Source organism: Nomascus leucogenys, chromosome 17, assembly GCF_006542625.1.
Source record: "Nomascus leucogenys isolate Asia chromosome 17, Asia_NLE_v1, whole genome shotgun sequence".
Classification (NCBI taxonomy): domain Eukaryota; kingdom Metazoa; phylum Chordata; class Mammalia; order Primates; family Hylobatidae; genus Nomascus; species Nomascus leucogenys.
In genome coordinates, this window is record NC_044397.1 from 2,542,717 (window position 1) to 2,561,766 (window position 19,050).

Genomic DNA, 19,050 nt, shown 5'->3' on the forward strand with positions numbered 1-19,050 from the left:
AGAGGGGCAAGGATGTGGCAGACTGTGCACTGGCTCTTAAAAGTTACCCCACAAGTGACACATGTCACTTACGCTCCTATTTCCTTAGCCAAAGCCAGACATGCAGCCACATCTCACTTCAAAAAGAGCAGGGAAATGCAATTCCCCATGTGTTTGAAAGGTGGGGAAACAGTTTGTGACCAGCTCTTATGGCTACAGACATGTGAAATTTGAGCTATCCAGAAAACAAGTAGAAAAGATAACCTAGGCCGGGTGCAGTGGTTCACGCCTGTAATCCCAGCACTTTGGGAGGCAGAGGCGGGGAGATCACAAGGTCAGGAGATCAAGACCATCCTGGTCAACAAGGTGAAACCCCATCTCTACTAAAAATACAAAAATTAGCTGGGCGTGGTGGCATGTGTCTGTAGTCCCAGATACTCGGGAGGCTGAAGCAGGAGAATCACTTGAACCAGGGAGTCAGAGGTTGCAGTGAGCAGAGAACGTGCCACTGCACTCCAGCCTGGGTGACAGAGCGAGACTCTGTCTCAAAAAAAAAAAAAAAAAAAAAAAAGTAATCTAGACAGTCTGAGAGAAGAGTCAGGCAGTTACAAAGATAGGGTACAGAAATAACAACCAAAGCCATGGGAATGAAAGCTAATCTAGGGAAAAATGTGGAGTATTTCTAACCCACAAGGTGATAGGACCTGCTACACTTTTGTCCTCTGCAGCCTATTTATAATAAACGGGCAGTCACCGATAACTTCTTACCCTTTCTCTACTTCATTTAATTCCTTCCTCAGATTCAGGTTAGATTACCACTGTGGAAACTTTGCAAACTATTTTGCATCATCTCTGAAATCTCTTCTTTGTGCCTTTTTCGTGGACAAGGTTTTATTTCTGGTAGTTCCAAGGAAGTTGAAATGTATCATCTGGTTCATATTTTTTTCAGAGGTCTAATGTACTTGTGGAAGTTAGTTTTTTAAGGCAGTGTGGTATGGTACAATGAACACTATCTAGGGCGGGGAGGAGGCACTATAGAGAGTGTCCAGATGTATGAGGTTTTGGTCTTGGGGATGTTTAAGTAAAATAAGTGAATTTACCCAATCTGGAAACCTACTTTACCTCATTTCAAAAATCTTTAAGCCCTCACTTGGACTTGGGCTGCAGCCCTGCTATTGTAGGATGCTGAGTAGAGCGGTAGGGGGCATTGAAGCATGCTGAAATCCAGGCAGCAGTGGCAGCAAAATGACCCCCACAATCCGGGGAAGCCTCATATCTATGCACTATGGTCTGAATGTTTGTGTCCCCTCAAACTTCATCTGTTGAAATCTTACCCCCTAAGGTGGTGATATTAGCAGGTGAGGCCTTTGGAAGGTGATTAGATCATGAGGGTAGAGCTCTCATGTATGGGGTTAGTGCTTTTATGAAAGAGGCCCGAGGGAGCTCACTCCCCCTCCCACTGTGTCAGGACACCGTGAAAGGAGCCATCTATGCACCAGGAAATGGGCCGTCACCAGACACTGAATTCACCAGGGTCTTGATCTTGGACTCCCCAGCCTCCAGAACTGTGAGAAATAAAAATTTCTGTTGCTTCTAAGCCACCCAGCCTATGGTATTTTGTGATAGTGGCTGAATGGACAAAGACACTGTGCAATATGACTGGAGGAGAAGTATACTTTAGAATTTTTCCTTATTGGTGAGCTGGCTTTGCTTCCTGAATGCCATCTGCTAATATGACCCCTGAGAAGGAGGCACATATGATATAGAAAGGAAGAAGTGGGAAACCTGGTGCCTGGGTCCACAATGGATGGTGGGAAGGAAAAAGGAGGTCAGAGGTAGAAAGAGGAGGTCAGGTGCAAAGATCCTCATCTCTTCCTTGCCTCCTGAGGGAGCTGAGAAGGGGAGAGTGCCGGAGAAACTCCCAGATAGGAGATAGGAGATGCCCAGTGTCACACCCACCATGGAAGCAGGGGAATGGCTGGATGGGTGAGCCTGAGGTTTGGCAAGTAGGAACGTGGCAATATTGAAGGGTTGAGAGGGTTGGCATGCAGCAGAGACTGGAGGTCAAACCAAAAAGCTGTAAAGAAGAGAACTTTGCATCTGCAGACAAAGGACCAATGCCAGGAGCTGGGGCAGTAGATTGCAGCCCCGGGCCCCGACAGATAGCATTTATTGTAGCTCATAAGACATAGGATACAGTACAGGGACCCAGCCTGCACCTGAGGCATGGGTAGCCTGGAGGGCAGCCTGCAGACCTGAGGCATACTCCACACATAATCCCACCCCGTCTCACCTTTCCCACCTACCAACCAGCCAGAGCAGAGCTACTACCTGAAAGAGACTGGGTTATTTGAAAGAGGGTGGGTAAATCAGAGGAGACTGAGAAACACGGCAACACAGTGGGGAGGGAATTTGTCAGGGAGGATTCGATTTGTTACAGAAAAATAAAGAAGGCTGAACACATGGGTTGTGGTGTGAGCACATTTGTGACCCCATTTCATGAAATTGGAGTCAGGGAAGAACTATCTTGTATAGGGCCAGGAGAGTCAGTGAGAGGAGTTTGGATTTAATTTGGTTGGGAATAGAGAGCCATTGAATGTTTTATGAGCAGGGATGTGGCATGAACAGAACAGTGCTTTAAGAAGATTAATTTGGGATTGTATGATAGGTTGATTGACAGCAGTACAACTGGCTCAGCAATAAAGGAGTTTTTCTTTTTAAACAAAACATAAAATTTGTTTCAGTTTTGAACTGGCTTACATTTTGACTGAATTATCTTTAAAAAATGGTATGACTTTGTTTTTAATGTTTTTTTTTACAAAGTTAACAAATATGATCCTTAGATCATAGATACTTTTAAAAAATCGTTTTGAACTCAATACTTAAGGGGGAGAGTGGAAGAGTTATTTATCGTAGCAGAAATGTTTGATTTCCCAAGAGTGACAGTTTTTTTTTGTTTGTTTGTTTCAATTACTACTTGCTTTCTGCAATATTTGCAAGGTGCCTTTGGCTTTCTTCTTCAACCAAAAATGTCAGAACACTTTCAAAAATGAAATGGATACCAGGCGCAATCCTGCATTATAGAGCAATGGATTTACCTTTCTTCCCTGCCTGGTTATTTTAGAAAGATATTATCTTTCTTTTGTCATAGACTGTGTACAGAAAGACACCTTAGGGGGTATTTTCTTGCCTTCCAGCCTGGACTGGACCTTGGCCTTCCAAGCGGGGAAAGAAAAAGAGAGAGAGAGAGAGAGAGAGAGAGAAAGAAAGAATGTCAGAACAACAGCTAATGATTACATAGCTCTTATTATTATTCTATACTGTTCTAGGTACATTAATGTATTTAACCTTCACAGCAGCCAATCTGGTAGATTCTATCAGACATCCATTTGGCAGATAAGGAAACTGAGAGGGATTCATGTTTTTTTGTTCAAGTTTATGCAGCTAATAAGTGGCAGAGCCAGGATGTTTTGGGGACTAGGAAGGGCCGTCATTGTTCTGGGTTAGTTTAGGTGCTCAATATGTTTGGAAACACAAAGGTAGCTTAGATTTCTTCTCCTGGTGTCTCTAAAGCTCAGGATTACATGAAAACATTTCTCTGGAAACAACCAAGAAGAAAAGGGGTGAGTTTATCTCTGTGCCAGGCCTGCAGGTGGCTCTCTCTAGTGGCTGCTTCTCGCACCAGTGACTCCTACATTAGCAATACTGGTGCTCCAGTGAGACCTGCTCTGTCTCCAGGTTGCAGAGGGGCCGACAGTGAGAAGAAGGTTTACACGTTGTTCTAAAGGTGTTGTTGCACTCAGAGCCACAGATTCCCAAGTCCCCTGTGGTAGAGCAAACGGGTTTACATGAAAAAAGTATTTTAGTTCATACAGCTACTCAGGGCGATGCTAGATGGGGAGAGCAAAGACCTGTAGTTCCCCCAAGCCCCTTTTTTGGTCCATGAGTTGATTTGTGAACTGGAAGGAATGATGAGTTCTTAAGGAAGATGATAAGATTTTAAAGTTAAAGAATCACTGTTTTGCATGATCTGAATTAAACAACAATGGAGCTGGAATTATTATGATACATTACTAAAGACGTGCATAAGAGGAATTTTGAAATTGTAAATATCATCATGTATTTCATTGGAAAATGCTGGGTATGCCCATTTGACCTGAGATTTGTTTCAGAATGTGATCAGTGCTGCAACTCATTCTCCACTGGACTCAAGCTCTGTAAAAGCAAGGGCCTGATTGGGTTTTCTGTGCTGTATCCTCCAGCGTCTGGAACATGTCAAATACCTAGAGGGCGCTCAATAAATATTTGTTCAATCAATGAATGGATAAATGATTTCAATATTAGTCATCCACTAAAAAACCCATAGATCTATTGTATCATTTCCTCCTTCACTTTCTTCTTTCTTCTCTCCCTCTTTTTATCCCTAGCCTACGTTTCTCCCACCCTCCTTCCCTAACCCTAACCATAACCTTAACCCTAACCCTAACCCAACCCATCCATCTATTTATCTATCTGTTTGACCTGGTAAGAAGTAGTACTTAATGGCAAGCTTCTGGAGGAGTAATGACTAAGAAGTGATATTTAAAATCCACACATGAAAAGATCAACATATTCATTGATATCAAAATTATAAATTTTAGATGGTTAAAAAATAAAAAGCAAACAAATATAATCACTTGAGAAAAATTCTTTGCAGGGAAAAATGACAGAGTTGTTATTTGTACCTTATAAGATGGTATAAATCAGTAAATAAAACACTAAGACTTGAAGGAAATGTACCAGAAAACCCTCACATTTTCTGTAATATTATTTTCCAGTTTTCCTATATTTTCAGTAATGTGGCTATTTTGCTTTTATTATTTGGAAAGTACATTTCTAGAAGTGAAGTACAGGCTCACCCAATTCACCCCATCTGACGCTCTTCCCCAGGGGGAGCAGCTCTGGACCTGAAAGCCTGTCCTCCCAAACCCTATCGCTGGATCCTTGACATGACTTGGCTGAATCTTGTGGAGCTGAGTAAACTTCCACAATTTGCAGAAATTATGAACCAGGTAATACAATAAAGGGCTGGTTGAAAGTGCAGATCTGCAAACCCAAACATACCCGGGCCACTTAAACTGGGGCTTCCTGGCAGCAATTCCTTCCCAAAAAAGTCAACCCAATAGTTTGGATTTGAGTCTCTGTGGCTGTCTGGGAGAGATCTTGGATGGATGGACTTCAGGGTTAACCTCTTCATAGTTGCAGGCAACTATATTTTCCTCCTGTGTGGTGGGCATGGGTCATTTTTGTATGCCTGTTTGAGTTGCTGCTGGAATCAGAACCAGTAGATGGACCCTTTTATTGTAGACGATTCATGCTTTTACACTTTAACTTCTGCCTATGATTAAGTGATTTGTGCGGATTTGAATGTGAGTCAAATTAAGAGGTTGAGGTCCCTCTAAAAAATTAATTATTTTAATGGTGAAATATAATGGTGAAAATGGAGAAATAGGTACCGATTTGCTGCTTGTTTTTTTCTTATTTGAAAATGTACATTGATTACTGTGGATTAATTGTTGAGTCAGTTGTTACTGGAAAACAATCATGAGACTCAGAATAAAGATAGCTGTTTCTTACTGGGATCTGTTGGCTGCAACTGCCTGTCACTGATGAAGCCTGCAGTTTCCCAGTGTCAGATGCCAATAATCATCTCTTTTCTGTGGCTGCTAGTGACTGACAGATGGGGCCATAGGTAGACTGCAGGTTGTCAGAGCCTCATGCTGTAATCACCAATCCCCTGCCCAGCATACTGTGTTAGCTGCCTCTGTTTGTTTAGTGGCATTTCTGAAACATTGTGTAGACTCTACCTATTCAGCCTGGTTGGGTCTGAGACAATTGGATAAACTCTCTGGGTTCCATCTGTGGATAGACAGTGAGCTTTGTTTTGTAGTACAACTACGGATGAGTCCTCCAAGCCCAAACAAATGCTTGGAAAAAGAAAGTGATCTTGGGCTGGGCGCGGTGGTTCATGCCTGTAATCCCAGCACTTTGGGAGGCTGAGCCAGGTGGGTCACGAGGTCAGGAGTTTGAGACCAGCCTGACCAACATAGTGAAACCCTAACTCTACTAAAAATACAAAATATTAGCTGGGTGTGGTGGCAGGTGCCTGTAATCCCAGCTACTCGGGAGGCTGAGGCAGGAAAATCGCTTGAACCTGGGAGGCGGAGGTTGCAGTGAGCCAAAATCGCGCCGTTGCACTCCAGCCTGGGTGACAGTGTGAGACTCTGTCTCGGGGGGAAAAAAAAAGAAAAGAAAGTGATCTCGGTCTGGTCAGAGATTGGGTAAGGGAGATAGTCAAGAACCACTGGAAAAATCACTTGAAGCCCACGCCCTCTAATGATGGTTTATATTGATACAATTTATTATTTATTATTGCTTGCCTCTGCCAACTAGGTTTTAACTACTCATGAGGTAGAATATAGTAGCTATTACTGCTTACTATGGGATAGGTACTTTGCAACAATAACCCTGCCACAGAAGGGCAGAGTTATTGACCCTAATTTATAGATGAGATAACAGAGATTCAAAGAGTTAGTTAAGTACTTGCCCAAGAGCCCATTGCCAATAAGTGGCGAAGCTCATGCTCTTCCCATGCCATCATGAGTTATTTCTCTCCCACTCCTCTTACACCACCGATTGGGCCAGAAGTGGGGTGAGAGGCAGTTCTCAGGAAGGTTGCAAAAGTTCAGCAGAGACCTGCAATCAGGTGGCCATCAGTCTGTCCTGCCTGTAGGAAGGAAGGGAGGAAGCAGAAGATCAGTCTCCCAGCTGAGTGGGTGTCAGGAACTGAAAAATAATAGAGCAGCTGCCCTGACCTTGGCATCCCAGGCCAAGGGCCAGGAAAAGGAATGAGAGATGGAGGTGGACATCCAGAGGCTGGAAGTCATCTTATCACCTATCATGGCTGCAGCTCACTTTGAAGCTGTACTGTGGTCAAGTCAAAATTAGCAGGTGGAAAGTCACTAGGTGAAGAATAGTCATCTCCTTTCTTCCTGTGCCTCAGCTGCAGTTGTGGAGGAGGCCTGTGGGGGATACTGTGGGCAGGGGCAAGGTAGGGCTGGCAACACCCAGGCCCTGGCATGCAGCCATCTTCTTTGAGGGCAGCCAACCAGAGAGAGCTGCTGCAATCTTCAGGAGATAGATGGCAGTTGTGAAACATTTCAGAAATCCCCTTCTTCTTCTTTTTTTTTTTTTTTTTTCTTGAGATGGAGTCTCACTGTTGCCCAGGCTGGAGTGCAATGGCGCAATCTCGGCTCACTGCAACCTCCGGCTCCCGGGTTGAAACAATTCTCCTGTCTCAGCCTCCTGAGTAGCTGAGATTAGAGATACACAGCGCCACACCCAGCTATTTTTTTGTATTTTAGTAGGGACGGAGTTCCACCGTGTTGCCCAGGCTGGTCGCAAACTCCTGAGCTCAGGCACTCTGCCCGCCTCTGCCTCCCAAAGTGCTGGGGTTACAGGCGTGAGCCACCACGCCAGGCCAGAAATCCTCTTCATCTTTTAGTGCCCCAGGGACAAAGTGGGAGCAACAGAGTTGCAGAATAACTGTTCTGTTATTAATTTATACTCTATCTGTATCCTGTATGATGAATTGTTCACACTACAGATACGAGACTTTGGACAGTTATTTAACCTCTATGCCTCAATAAAAAGTAGGGGTCATAGAGGAAAAAGCATAATCCTCACGTCTGGCATAGGGCATCTGCTATAAGAGCCTTTGCTATTTGCTATTGTTGCTTACTGTGGCTTTTTTATTTATTTTTATTTTTTTGTTTTTGAGAGGGAGTTTCGCTCTTGTTGCCCAGAGATGGAGCGCAATGGTGCAATCTCAGCTCACAGCAACCTCTGCCTCCTGGGTTCAAGTGATTCTCCTGCCTCAGCCTCCTGAGTAGCTGGGATTACAGGCATTTGCCACCACACCTGGCTAATTTTTTTATTTTTAGTAGAGACAGGGTTTCTCCATGTTGGTCAGGCTGGTCTCGAACTCCCGACCTCAGGTGATCCACCCGCCTTGGCCTCCCAAAGTGCTTACAGGCGTGAGCCACTGTGTACCATGGCTTTTTAAAAGCACACTTACAAACGCTGTCTAAATAACCCAGCCTGATTGTTGCTGAAGAGAAGGCATAGGCTCAATAATCTATAGTTTTTGTGCTTAGTCTTGATGGCACTTGGGCGTCAGTGAGCACCTTTTAATGCCTCTGAAAACCTGAAGTCCTTTTCATGCTACTGAACAATATTTAAGACCAGCTGTTGGAGAGACTCTCGCTATCAGGCTTTAGGTCTCAAGGTGGGGTATCACTAGGAAGATAAAAGTTTTGATTTTGTCATCTATCATTTTTAAGTAGAGATCAACATTTAGAGGTTGGGTTATCAGAATAGTCTGTTAGTGGTTCTCAACTGAGGGTAATCTACCCAACCCCAGGGGCATTTGGCCATGTCTGGAGACATTTTTGATTGTTAGGACCCGGGTGGAGGGTGCTACTGGCATCTAGTGGATAGGGACGCTGCTAAACATCTTACAATGCCCAGGACAGCCCCCCACAAAAAAAAATTCAGATCCAAATGACAATACTACCAAGCTTGAGAAACCTTGATTTGTGTTTCTTCTGGCCCAATCATTTGGTGCAGTTGACACATGATCCTAATTGTAGCAAATAATGTAGAAAAATAATGGAAGAACTGGAAGGGAATAGTAATATCCACATTGTTCAAGTCATTGATCCTGAAGAAAGGTTTAAACTGTGCTGTTATGCTTGAAAAATTATCTGCCTGTAAAGAATGACCCTCTCAGGTGATTCAGAATCCTTTCTAATATATTCCAATTACATATAGTTCTGTGGCTTGCTAATTGGCTTGCTTCTTTTAGATATCTCGTAATGAGAAGGGGTGGAAAAGCTGGTTTGATAAGGATGCTCCAGAGGAGGAAATTATCCCTGATGGATATAACGATTCACTAGATACCTGCCGTAAACTTTTACTTATCAGGTGAGAACAGGCATTATCAGACCTAGAAGCATCACTCATAATATTGCTAAATTACAGATTTTATCTCAGTGAGTTTACTTCACTATATCACTGTCATTGAAAGTAACTGCAAAAACTGCAATTACTTTTGTGCCAACCTAATATTATAAGAAATGTATGTACTTCCAAATTATGGTTTTGGATAGCAGTTCTTCAGTTCCTTGGCAAGCAAAATAAAATGGTGACGGTGACAGGGAATGATGTATTTTGAAAACATATTAACGATAGTGCTTTTAGCAAAAAGCGTGAAAAATATGCTGTTTTCACTTTGTTCGTGATTTACCATTGAGTGTAAATCAGTTGTTGTTGAATTTATTTCTTTAAAAAAACAGACCTCACAAAGTTACAAGACAATTAGCTTATAAGCTAAAGTTAAATTGCATTTGAGAAAAAAAACCAATAATATTGCACTGAATTTGAAATGCATAAATGCTACTTTTGGCTATAAAATGGAAACAAAAGTTTGAAATTGATGTTAAAGAAGAAAATCGCCCTCTCTTTTCACTTTTTATATTTTCTCAGTATCCAGTGATTCAGAGACCTTCCACATTGAAAAAAATCTGTGTTTGTGTGTGTGTATGTGTGTGTGTGTGTATGGTGGGTGGGTAAGGCAGAGGAGTAAAGCAGGGGAGATGAGACCCCCACATGAAAAATGAAAGGTAGAGTTATTTTGAAGCAATTTTTGTCTTTTCTAATGTTATACACCTAAGTTTGAACTTCTTAGAAAAAGCTGTTTCTTAGATATTGTCACCCTTCAAGAGTGACCAGAACAACAGTAATGTGGACCGCATAGTTCGCAGAGTATGAAAAGGCTCCTTTTTTTTTTGAGACGGAGTCTCACTCTGGCCAGGCTGGAATGCAGTGGTGTGATCTCGGCTCACTGCAAGCTCCGCCTCCCGGGTTCACACCATTCTCCTGCCTCAGCCTCCTGAGTAGCTGGGACTACAGGTGCCTGCCACCACGCCCGGCTAATTTTTTGTATTTTTAGTAGAGGCGGGGTTTCACCGTGTTAGTCAGGATGGTCTCGATCTCCTGACCTCATGATCCGCCAGCCTCGGCCTCCCAAAGTGCTGGAATTACAGGCTGAGCCATCGTGCCTGGCCAGGGCTACTTAGTTTTATTGGAACAAATGTGTCTATTTTTTAATCCATCACTTAAAAATTAGATCTATGTCAAATAGTGCAATCTAGTAGCAAAAAAAAAAAAAAAAAAAAAAAAAAAAAAAAAAAAAAAGTCTGTGGGGCTTGTCTGTGCTTTACCATATCAGTATTAAATGACACTTATCCAATGTGTCTGTGTGTGTAGAACTTGCTATGGTGTGCACTACACAAATGGTATGCCACAAATGCTTGCTGATCAACTTACTTTGGGCATCTTTGGCACATTGGTTCCTCCCCTGAAGGCTGTGGAGCTTCAGAGTGTGTGGCACATCAGCTCCTACCATGTGTTGGAGCTGGTAGAGGACACTGTGTTGTTATGGGCCCTGCCCTATTTCTTGCCAATGCCTGGCTGGTACCAAAATCACACGATTAAATTTGTGCTCATCCATGGATAGGAAACCTTGCCATTCCTCTTACATAGATGTGGAAAAGTAGGAATTAGCTTGTTGCCCTTTTGCTAATTAAATGTATGTTTTTGCTTACTCAGATAGGATAAAAATTGAACACGTTGGCCGGGCGCGGTGTCTCACGCCTGTAATCCCAGCGCTTTGGAGGCCGAGGCGGGCGGATCACGAGGTCAGGAGATCGAGACCATCCTGGCTAACACGGTGAAACCCCGTCTCTACTAAAAATACAAAAAATTAGCCGGGAGTAGTAGTGGGCGCCTGTAGTCCCAGCTACTCGGGAGGCTGAGGCAGGAGAATGGCGTGAACCCGGGAGGCGGAGCTTGCAGTGAGCCGAGATCGCGCCACTGCACTCCAGCCTGGGCGACAGAGCGAGACTCCGTCTCAAAAAAAAAAAAAAAAAAATTGAACACGTTTAGTTTATTTTGCCCAACTTGTATTCATTTTTAGGTCTTGGTGCCCAGACCGTACTGTTTTTCAAGCAAGAAAGTATATTGCAGATTCTTTGGAGGAGAAGTACACAGAACCAGTTATCTTAAATCTGGAGAAAACTTGGGAAGAAAGTGATACCCAGACACCTCTGATATGCTTCCTGTCCATGGGATCTGACCCCACCAATCAAATTGATGCATTGGCCAAGAAACTGAAACTGGGTAAGATTAGCAATCTACAAAATTTAGCAACACTTCCGTATTTTTTTGCCCCAAATTTTGCCTTTCATAATTTTATAACTGGTTCTTAGAAATAGATGTAAAACTGAATTCAAAAAATATTAAACTTATTCCTCTTTCATCCTTTCATACCTCCTAAAGTGAGGGTATGATATCGGTATCTTCGTGTAGAGAAGAACACACTCATCTACCATGTACTGTTTTTTTTTTATTGGTTCTGTTTTTAAGTTCTAAGGAGATAGCTGTATTGCATGGATAGCTGACTAACAAGAATAAACACACAATAGCCAAAGTTTATGGTGTTGCCATACCTATATAAAATTACAGCAAAGTTTATTTTGTCACAAATTGAAAAACTATAACCGTTATTGTAATGCATAGTAATTAGGGATTAATTATTTCATTGCTTTCACTTAATAACCATTCAGTACAGGCAGTGTGCTAGATCTGGGGAGTACAGAGATGAATACAACACAGCTGGGAAAGGCAGACATGTAAACATGTAATTGAAGGCAATGTGACAACTGCAGTAAATGTTTCATAGAAGTGGCTGATCACAGGATTCGGAACTACTCGGATTGCATGGGGTATAGGGGAAAACATCACATTGATGATATTTGAGTAGGAAATTAGAAAATAGATAAAATTTACCAGGTGGGGTGGTGGGAGATAGAAAGTTACTCCAGGGGGAGGAGATGGGAAAGAAGTTATAAACACAAAAGTGTTTATAAGTGTGACTGAGTCAGTAGGATTAAAGGACAGGGATGAAGAGCACATCTTGACAGGACTGAGCCATCCTGTAAGAAGGACCGTTTATCCCTTGCTTCATTCATACTCTGAAAATCTGAATGTTGTTGACGGCATTTGCAATCTTCTAGGGTCAGCTATCTATAACTATACCTTGTAGGGTTAATCCAATCATGTCTTTTGAGTATTAAAGTGATTGATTATGAATCACTAAATCTATCCTGTGAAGTAAAATTACATTAAATTTATTACATAGTTGACATAAGCATGATATAAAATCAATTCAGTCATGTCCATGTACTAGCCACATGTCCGTCTGCATAAAACCAAGCGATGGTAGCATGGTCTATGTTCGTGTCCTCTTTTCTCATCTTGGCTTCGCTCTATTTGTTGTCACCACACTGTTCTATATTCTCAGTGGATCAGTGTTCAGATGGCCACGGGCCTCTATCTGAACACTGATACCCATGCAAAGAGCTCCCAGGTTCTATTGGCAACTGCTCATGGTTAAGTCTCATTCGCTATCTTCAAAGTAGGCAGTTTTGCTCTAGTATTTACTGCAGCACACCAGCTGTCTGAGTTTATCTAAGAGTGATGCCTCTCTAGTAGCCGTATAGTTTGCAAATCTCTCTCAAATCTGTTGCTCTTTGAGTGTTTATCCAGCTGCCTCTATGTCTCACTTCTCTCTGCACACAGGTGTCTTTTTTCTGTCTTGCCACTTACCATTCTTCTCCACCTGGCAGAACATGTGGCTTCTAGTGGCTCATGGGCTTCACTGCTTACGTGCTCAGAATGTTCAGCAGTCTCAGGGAAACTGCTCTTATTGTCATGGTTCCAAGTCCCAATATCCAGGGAAGTAACTCATTGTCTTTGCTTTGGTCATGCACTCCTTTCTGGGCCAATCAATGAACTGTTGCTCCGGAGATAGGTTCCTAGTAGAAACCTTATGTATGGAGCTGGAATGGGGGACATTTCCTAGAAGATACAATGCCTAGAAGAAGGAGTATTCAACTAGAGTTACCATTTCAAATGTTGTAATTTAAGAACATAATTAAGAAATTCAAGGTCTCCTTTGGGAGAAATTATAAATGACATTAAATGAATACAGAAGGGCAGACTTGTGTTATGTCCTTTAGTGTTATCATACTGCTTTGCTTGGCAATTTGGTGATTTCCATTTCTGGCTCCTACTTTACTTTTTCCAACAACAATCCAGGCTTCTATTGATCACTTTATTAGGATACTGGAACAACATAGATTTGGCTTTGACACTGACGGATCAAATGAATTTTATAAACAATTCTACTGCCAAATCATTTGAGCAGTATTAGGAAATCTCAGGCTGCTTGTTGCTTTGGGCTGTTGAAATGGAACTATTACACAGACCAAACAACATGTTAATGTAGTCTCAGCTATTGATATTTTATTTGAAAATCTGGATAATAAATAATCATAGAATGCTTAAGGTGAATGTGACTGGAAATCTTGAAATCCAATTCCTTTTTTTTTTTTTTTTTTTTACATCTGGGGGAAACTATGGTCTGGAGAAAAGGCCCCAGACCTAGTCTGTGGTAGATCTGGTTCAGGACTTATCTCAGGAACCCCACTTCAGTGATCTCATTAGTCTTTCTTTTTCATTCCTTCTCATTGTTTTCATTGAATGAATTAACCAGCTACCCGAAAATAACATACGGATGGGACAGAATCAAATAAGTTTTTGTAGAAAAAGAGGAGAAGGGAAACTTTGGATTATAGATATTGTCTTGTACTGGTCAAGATCTGTAGTGAGAAATTTGGAGCAGATAAACTCTGCACAGAGTACTGGGTACATGGGCGAAGTGGAGAAAGCAGATGGATTTGGCATGAGAGCTCTTCTAGGAGCCTGAATAGGCGAGGAGGGAGGTCTCAGAGGAAGGATGGGCTTAAAAAGAACACCTAAAAACAAACAAAAGAGAACAAATACATAAAAACCCACAAGTACACAAAAGTAGAAGTGGGAAAACTGTTATAACAATATGTACAGATGAAACATTTTAATATTTTAAATAATAAGGGAATGGTTTATAATTATAGTAATAAATTAGAGCATCTCATTAAAATTGGCAAATTTATAGAAACACGTGAATTTAGAAAATTTCCTCAGAAAATGTAGAAAACCCTGAATAAACCAATAATCAAGGTGAGAAAAAGTAGAAGTTTTAAAATTACTACATCAGCAAAGGCTCTAGGCTTGGATAATTTTCTGATAAGCCCTTTAAAACTTTCAAGGAGTCTCACATGCTGTATTCTGTTCCAAAAGATGGAAAAAGAGAATACATTTTCCTTTTTTTTTTGTGAGACAGGGTCTCACTCTGTTACCCAGGCTGGAGTGCAATGGTGCAATCATGGCTGACTAAAGCCTTGACCTCCCAGGCTCAGGTGATCCTCCTACCTCAGCCTTCCAAGTAGCTGGAACTACAGGCACACACCACTACTCCTAGCTACATTTTTTTTGTTTTTGTTTTTTGTAGAGATGAGGTCTCATTATGTTGCCCAGGCTGGTCTTGAACTCCTGAGCTCAAGTGATCCTCCCTCCTTGGCCTCCTAAAGTGTTGGGATTACAGACATGAACCACTTCATCTGGCCCATTTTTCTCTTTATTTGCATTATTCTGAAACAGTAAACTGACCAAGATAGTAACTGCATAAAAGAAAGAAAACTGGCTGGGCATGGTGGCTTATGCCTGTAATCCCAGCACTTTGGGAGGCTGAGGTGGGTGGATCACCTGAGATCAGGAGTTTGAGGTCAGCCTGACCAACATAAAACCCCATCTCTACTAAAAATACAAAAATTAGCTGGGTGTGGTGGCGGGTGCTTGTAATCCCAGTTACTCGGGAGGCTGAGACATGAGAATAGCTTGAACCTGGGAGGCAGAGGTTGCAGTGAGCCGAGATTGTGCCATTGCACTCCAGCCTGGGTGACAGAGCGAGACTCCATCTCAAAAATAAATAAATAAATAAATAAATAAATAAATAAATAAATAAATGTAAGGATCTTAACTAAATCACAAGCAAGATGAATTTATAGTGACATCAGCAAGATGTCTCATATCCCTCCACATATTCCTCCCTCATATCCCACCACCACATCAGGAATTCAGTATCCATCTATAGACAAAGTCTCTATGTAGGAGCCTTGGGATATAGGTAGAAAGTTGTGAAATCCTATTAAAATCCAAGACCTAGGAGGGTTGTTTTGAGAGTACAAACTGACACCCAAATGGAAGATCTGCCAATTGTGCTTCCAGGTTCAAGCCTAGAAATGGCCCTGCTCCCCAAGGAGTTTGGCTACAGCCCTTTTTGGCCTTGAGCCTGCAACTAAAACCAACCGCCAAGGGTTGTAGGTGGAATTGGGCACACTAGTGTCTCAGTAGAGAGGCTTGTTTGCCTGCCAACATCGATCTTGGCAGTGAACTTGAAAGTTGCCCTGTGGCTTGTCTCCAGCCACCCTCAGCTGAGGTCCCAACTCGGAACTAACTGTGCAAGAGCCCAGAAGGAGGCTTGCTCATATCTAGCAGCCTGGGAGTCTGAGCCTCCACGAAGGACTCATCAACTTCTGTACCCCAGCAGATACCAAGGGTGCCCACTGTCAGCTCTGGTCCCTCCTGCTGCAGTCAGGGAACTATCCTACCTGTGCAGGGATCTACTGGGAGATACATGCCCTTCTGAGCCAATGAGATGAGCTCTTCAGCCATCATCCTCCAACAGATCCCAAAAGGGCCCAGTCTTAGCTCCAGTCCCTCCTACTGTAGTCAGGAAACTAATTTGTGCAGAGACCTGCTGGGAGACACACTCCTATCTGAACCAATGAGGTGAGCTTGCCAGCTGCTGCCCCATGTCAAGTCCTGAAGGGGTCCAGTCTCAGCTCTGGCCCCTCCTGCTGCAGTTGGAAACTATCCCATCTGTGCAGAGACTTGCTGGAAAACAAACCCATCTGAGCCACTTGGGCAGGCTTTTGGGCTTGTGTTCCTGACCAACTTTCTAACACAGTTCAGGCACATTGTCCCTAAAAACAAAACAAAACAACAGCAACAAAAAACTTGTTATAAATATCAGATTTTTTGGTAAGCCTCACAGTAACCACAAAGCAAAAACCTATATTAGATACACTAAAATTAAAAAGTAAGGAATTAAAACATACTACTAGAGAAAATCACTTAACCCTGACCAAGGGAAGACTGCAAGAGAGGTGGAATGGAAGAAGAAAGGATCTACAAATCAACTAGAAAACAAGTAACAAAATGGCAATAGTAAGTCCTTACCTGCCAATAATTACCTTGAATGTAAATGGGTTAAAATTTACGATTAAGAGACACAGAGTGGCTTAATGGATTTTTTTTAAAAAGACCCAGCTACATGCTGCCTACAAGAGACTCCTTTTACCTGTAAGGATACACACAGACTGAAAATGAAGGATGGAAAAAGATATTCTGTGCAAATGGGCACCATAAAAAGAACAGTAGTAACTATGCTTATGTCAGATAAAATAGACTATAACCAAATACTGTAAAAGAAACAAAGAAGGCCATTATACAGTGATTAAGGGTAAATACAACAAGAGTGCATATGCGCACACATACATGCACACACACACGCACCCATCAGAGCACCTAAGTGTATAAAGATATATAAATATTAATATATATTAATTATAATAAAATATATAATTAATAAAAATATAAATATTAATAGATCTAAAGGGATAGACTGCAATACAATAATAGTAGGAGACTTCAACATCCCATTTTCAGCAATGGACAAATCACCCAGATAGAAAATCAATAAAGAAACATTAGAGCTAAACCATACTCTAAATCAAATGGACCTAACAGACATTTACAGAACATTCCATCCAATAGTTGTAAAATATACATGTTTTTAAACAGCACATGGAACATTCTTGAGGATAGATCATATATGAAGCCACAAAACAAGTCTTAACAAATTAAAAAAATTTGGAAACCTACCAAGTATCTTTCTTGACCACAATGGGATGAAACTAGAAATCAGTAACAGTAGGAACTTTGGAAACTGTACAAATACATGGAAATTAAAACAATATGTTCCTGAATAACCAATGAGTCAAAGAAGAAATTTAAAAGGAGATTTAACAATTTCTTGAGGCAAGCGAAAATGGAAATACAACACACCAAAATCTGTGGAATACAACAAAAGCACTTCTAAGAGAGAAGTTTAGAACAATAAATGCCTACACCAAAAAAAAAAAAAAAAAAAAATCACAAGTAACCTAATGTTGCATCTCAAGGAACTAGAAAGACAACAACAAATTCAACTCAAAATTTGAAGAAAAGAAATAATAAAAATCAGAGTAGAAATAAATACAATAGATTTTTTTTTTTTTTTTTTATGAAGTCTTGCTGTCTCCCAGGCTGGAGTGCAGTGGCGAGATCTCAGCTCATTGCAAGCTCTGCCTCCCGGGTTCACGCCATTCTCCTGCCTCAGCCTCCTGAGTAGCTGGGACTACAGGCGCCTGCCACCATGCCCGACTAATTTTTTTTGTGTGTGTATTTTTAGTAGAGATGGGGTTTCACTGTGTTAGCCAGGATGGTCTCCATCTCCTGACCTTGTGATCCACCCGCCTTGGCCTCCCAGAGTGCTGGGATTACAGGCGTGAGCCACCACGCCTGGCTGATAGAAATTTTTAAAAGTACAAATCATCAACAAAATGAAGTGATGTATTTTTGAAATGATAAAATCAATACACCTTTGGCCAGACCAAGAAAAAAAGAGAGATGACTGAAAAAAAAAGAAGGAGAGATGAAAAAGGAGACATCATAACTGATACCACAGAAATACAAAAGATCATTAAAGATTGTTATGAAAAATTACATGCCAGCAAATTGGAAAACTTAGAATAAATGGATAAATTTCTGGACAAATATAACCAACTAAGACTGAATCATGAAGAATTAGAAAACCTGAATAGCCAATAATGAGTAGTGAGACTGAATCAGTAATTAAGTCTCCCATCAAAAAAAAAAAACCCAGGAACTGATGGCTTCATTATGGAATTCTATCAGATATTTAAAGGAAGAAATAATACCTGTTCTTCTCAAATTATTCCAAACAATTGAAGTGGCTAGGAATTTTTTCAAACTCATTCTATGAGACTAGCATTACTCTAATATCAAAACACAAGGACATAACAATGAAAGAAAACTACAGGCCGATATCCCTGATGAACATAGATGTAAAATCCTCAACAAAATACTAGCAAACCAAATCAAACAGTGCTCCAAAAGATCATTCACATTGATTAAATGGAATGCAGGGATGTTTCAAGATATGTAAATCAATAAGTATGATACATGACAGTAACAGAATGAAGGACAAAAACCATATGATCATCTCAATAGACATAGAGAAAGAACTGGATAAAAACCCTAAACTAATTAGGTATGAAGGAATGTACCACAACACAATAAAGGTCATGTATGACAAACCCATAGCTAACATCATACTAAACTGGGAAAAGTTGAAAGCTTTTCCTGTAAAATTAGGAACACAACAATGATTCCCACTTTCACCACTTTGTGTTCAACATAGTACAGGAAGGTCTAGCTAGAGCAATTAGGCAAGAGAACGAAAAGGCATCCAAGTTTGAAAAGAGGAAGTCAAATTGTCCCTATTTGTAGATGACATGTATACAGAAAACCCTACAGATGCCACCAAAGAACTGTTAGGACCGAAAAACAAGCTCAGTAAAGTTATAGGATACAAAGTCAACCTACATGAATTAGGGTTTCTACATGCCAACATTGAACTATCTGAAAAAGAAATGTAAAAAGCAATCCCATTTAAAATAGCTACAAAAAATAAAATACCTAGGAGTAAATTTAACTAAGGAGGTGAAAAATCTCTACAATGAAAATTATTAAACATTGATGGAAGAAGTTGAAAAGGACACAGGTAAATGGAAAGACATCCTGTGTTAATGACTTGAAAGAATTAATATTGTTAAAATGTCC

General features: G+C 41.2%; 1 protein-coding gene across 1 annotated transcript in view; it reads left to right on the forward strand.

Annotated features, from left to right (window-relative positions):
* The window catches only part of DNAH8 (dynein axonemal heavy chain 8), a 317,387-nt gene that overhangs the window by 228,457 nt on the left and 69,880 nt on the right, over window positions 1-19,050 (forward strand). The window contains exons 80-82 of the mRNA XM_030796747.1: window positions 4,909-5,030; window positions 8,885-9,003; window positions 11,057-11,259. Of these exons, the coding sequence (XP_030652607.1) occupies window positions 4,909-5,030; window positions 8,885-9,003; window positions 11,057-11,259 (444 nt within the window). The remainder of the gene's footprint in view (window positions 1-4,908; window positions 5,031-8,884; window positions 9,004-11,056; window positions 11,260-19,050) is intronic.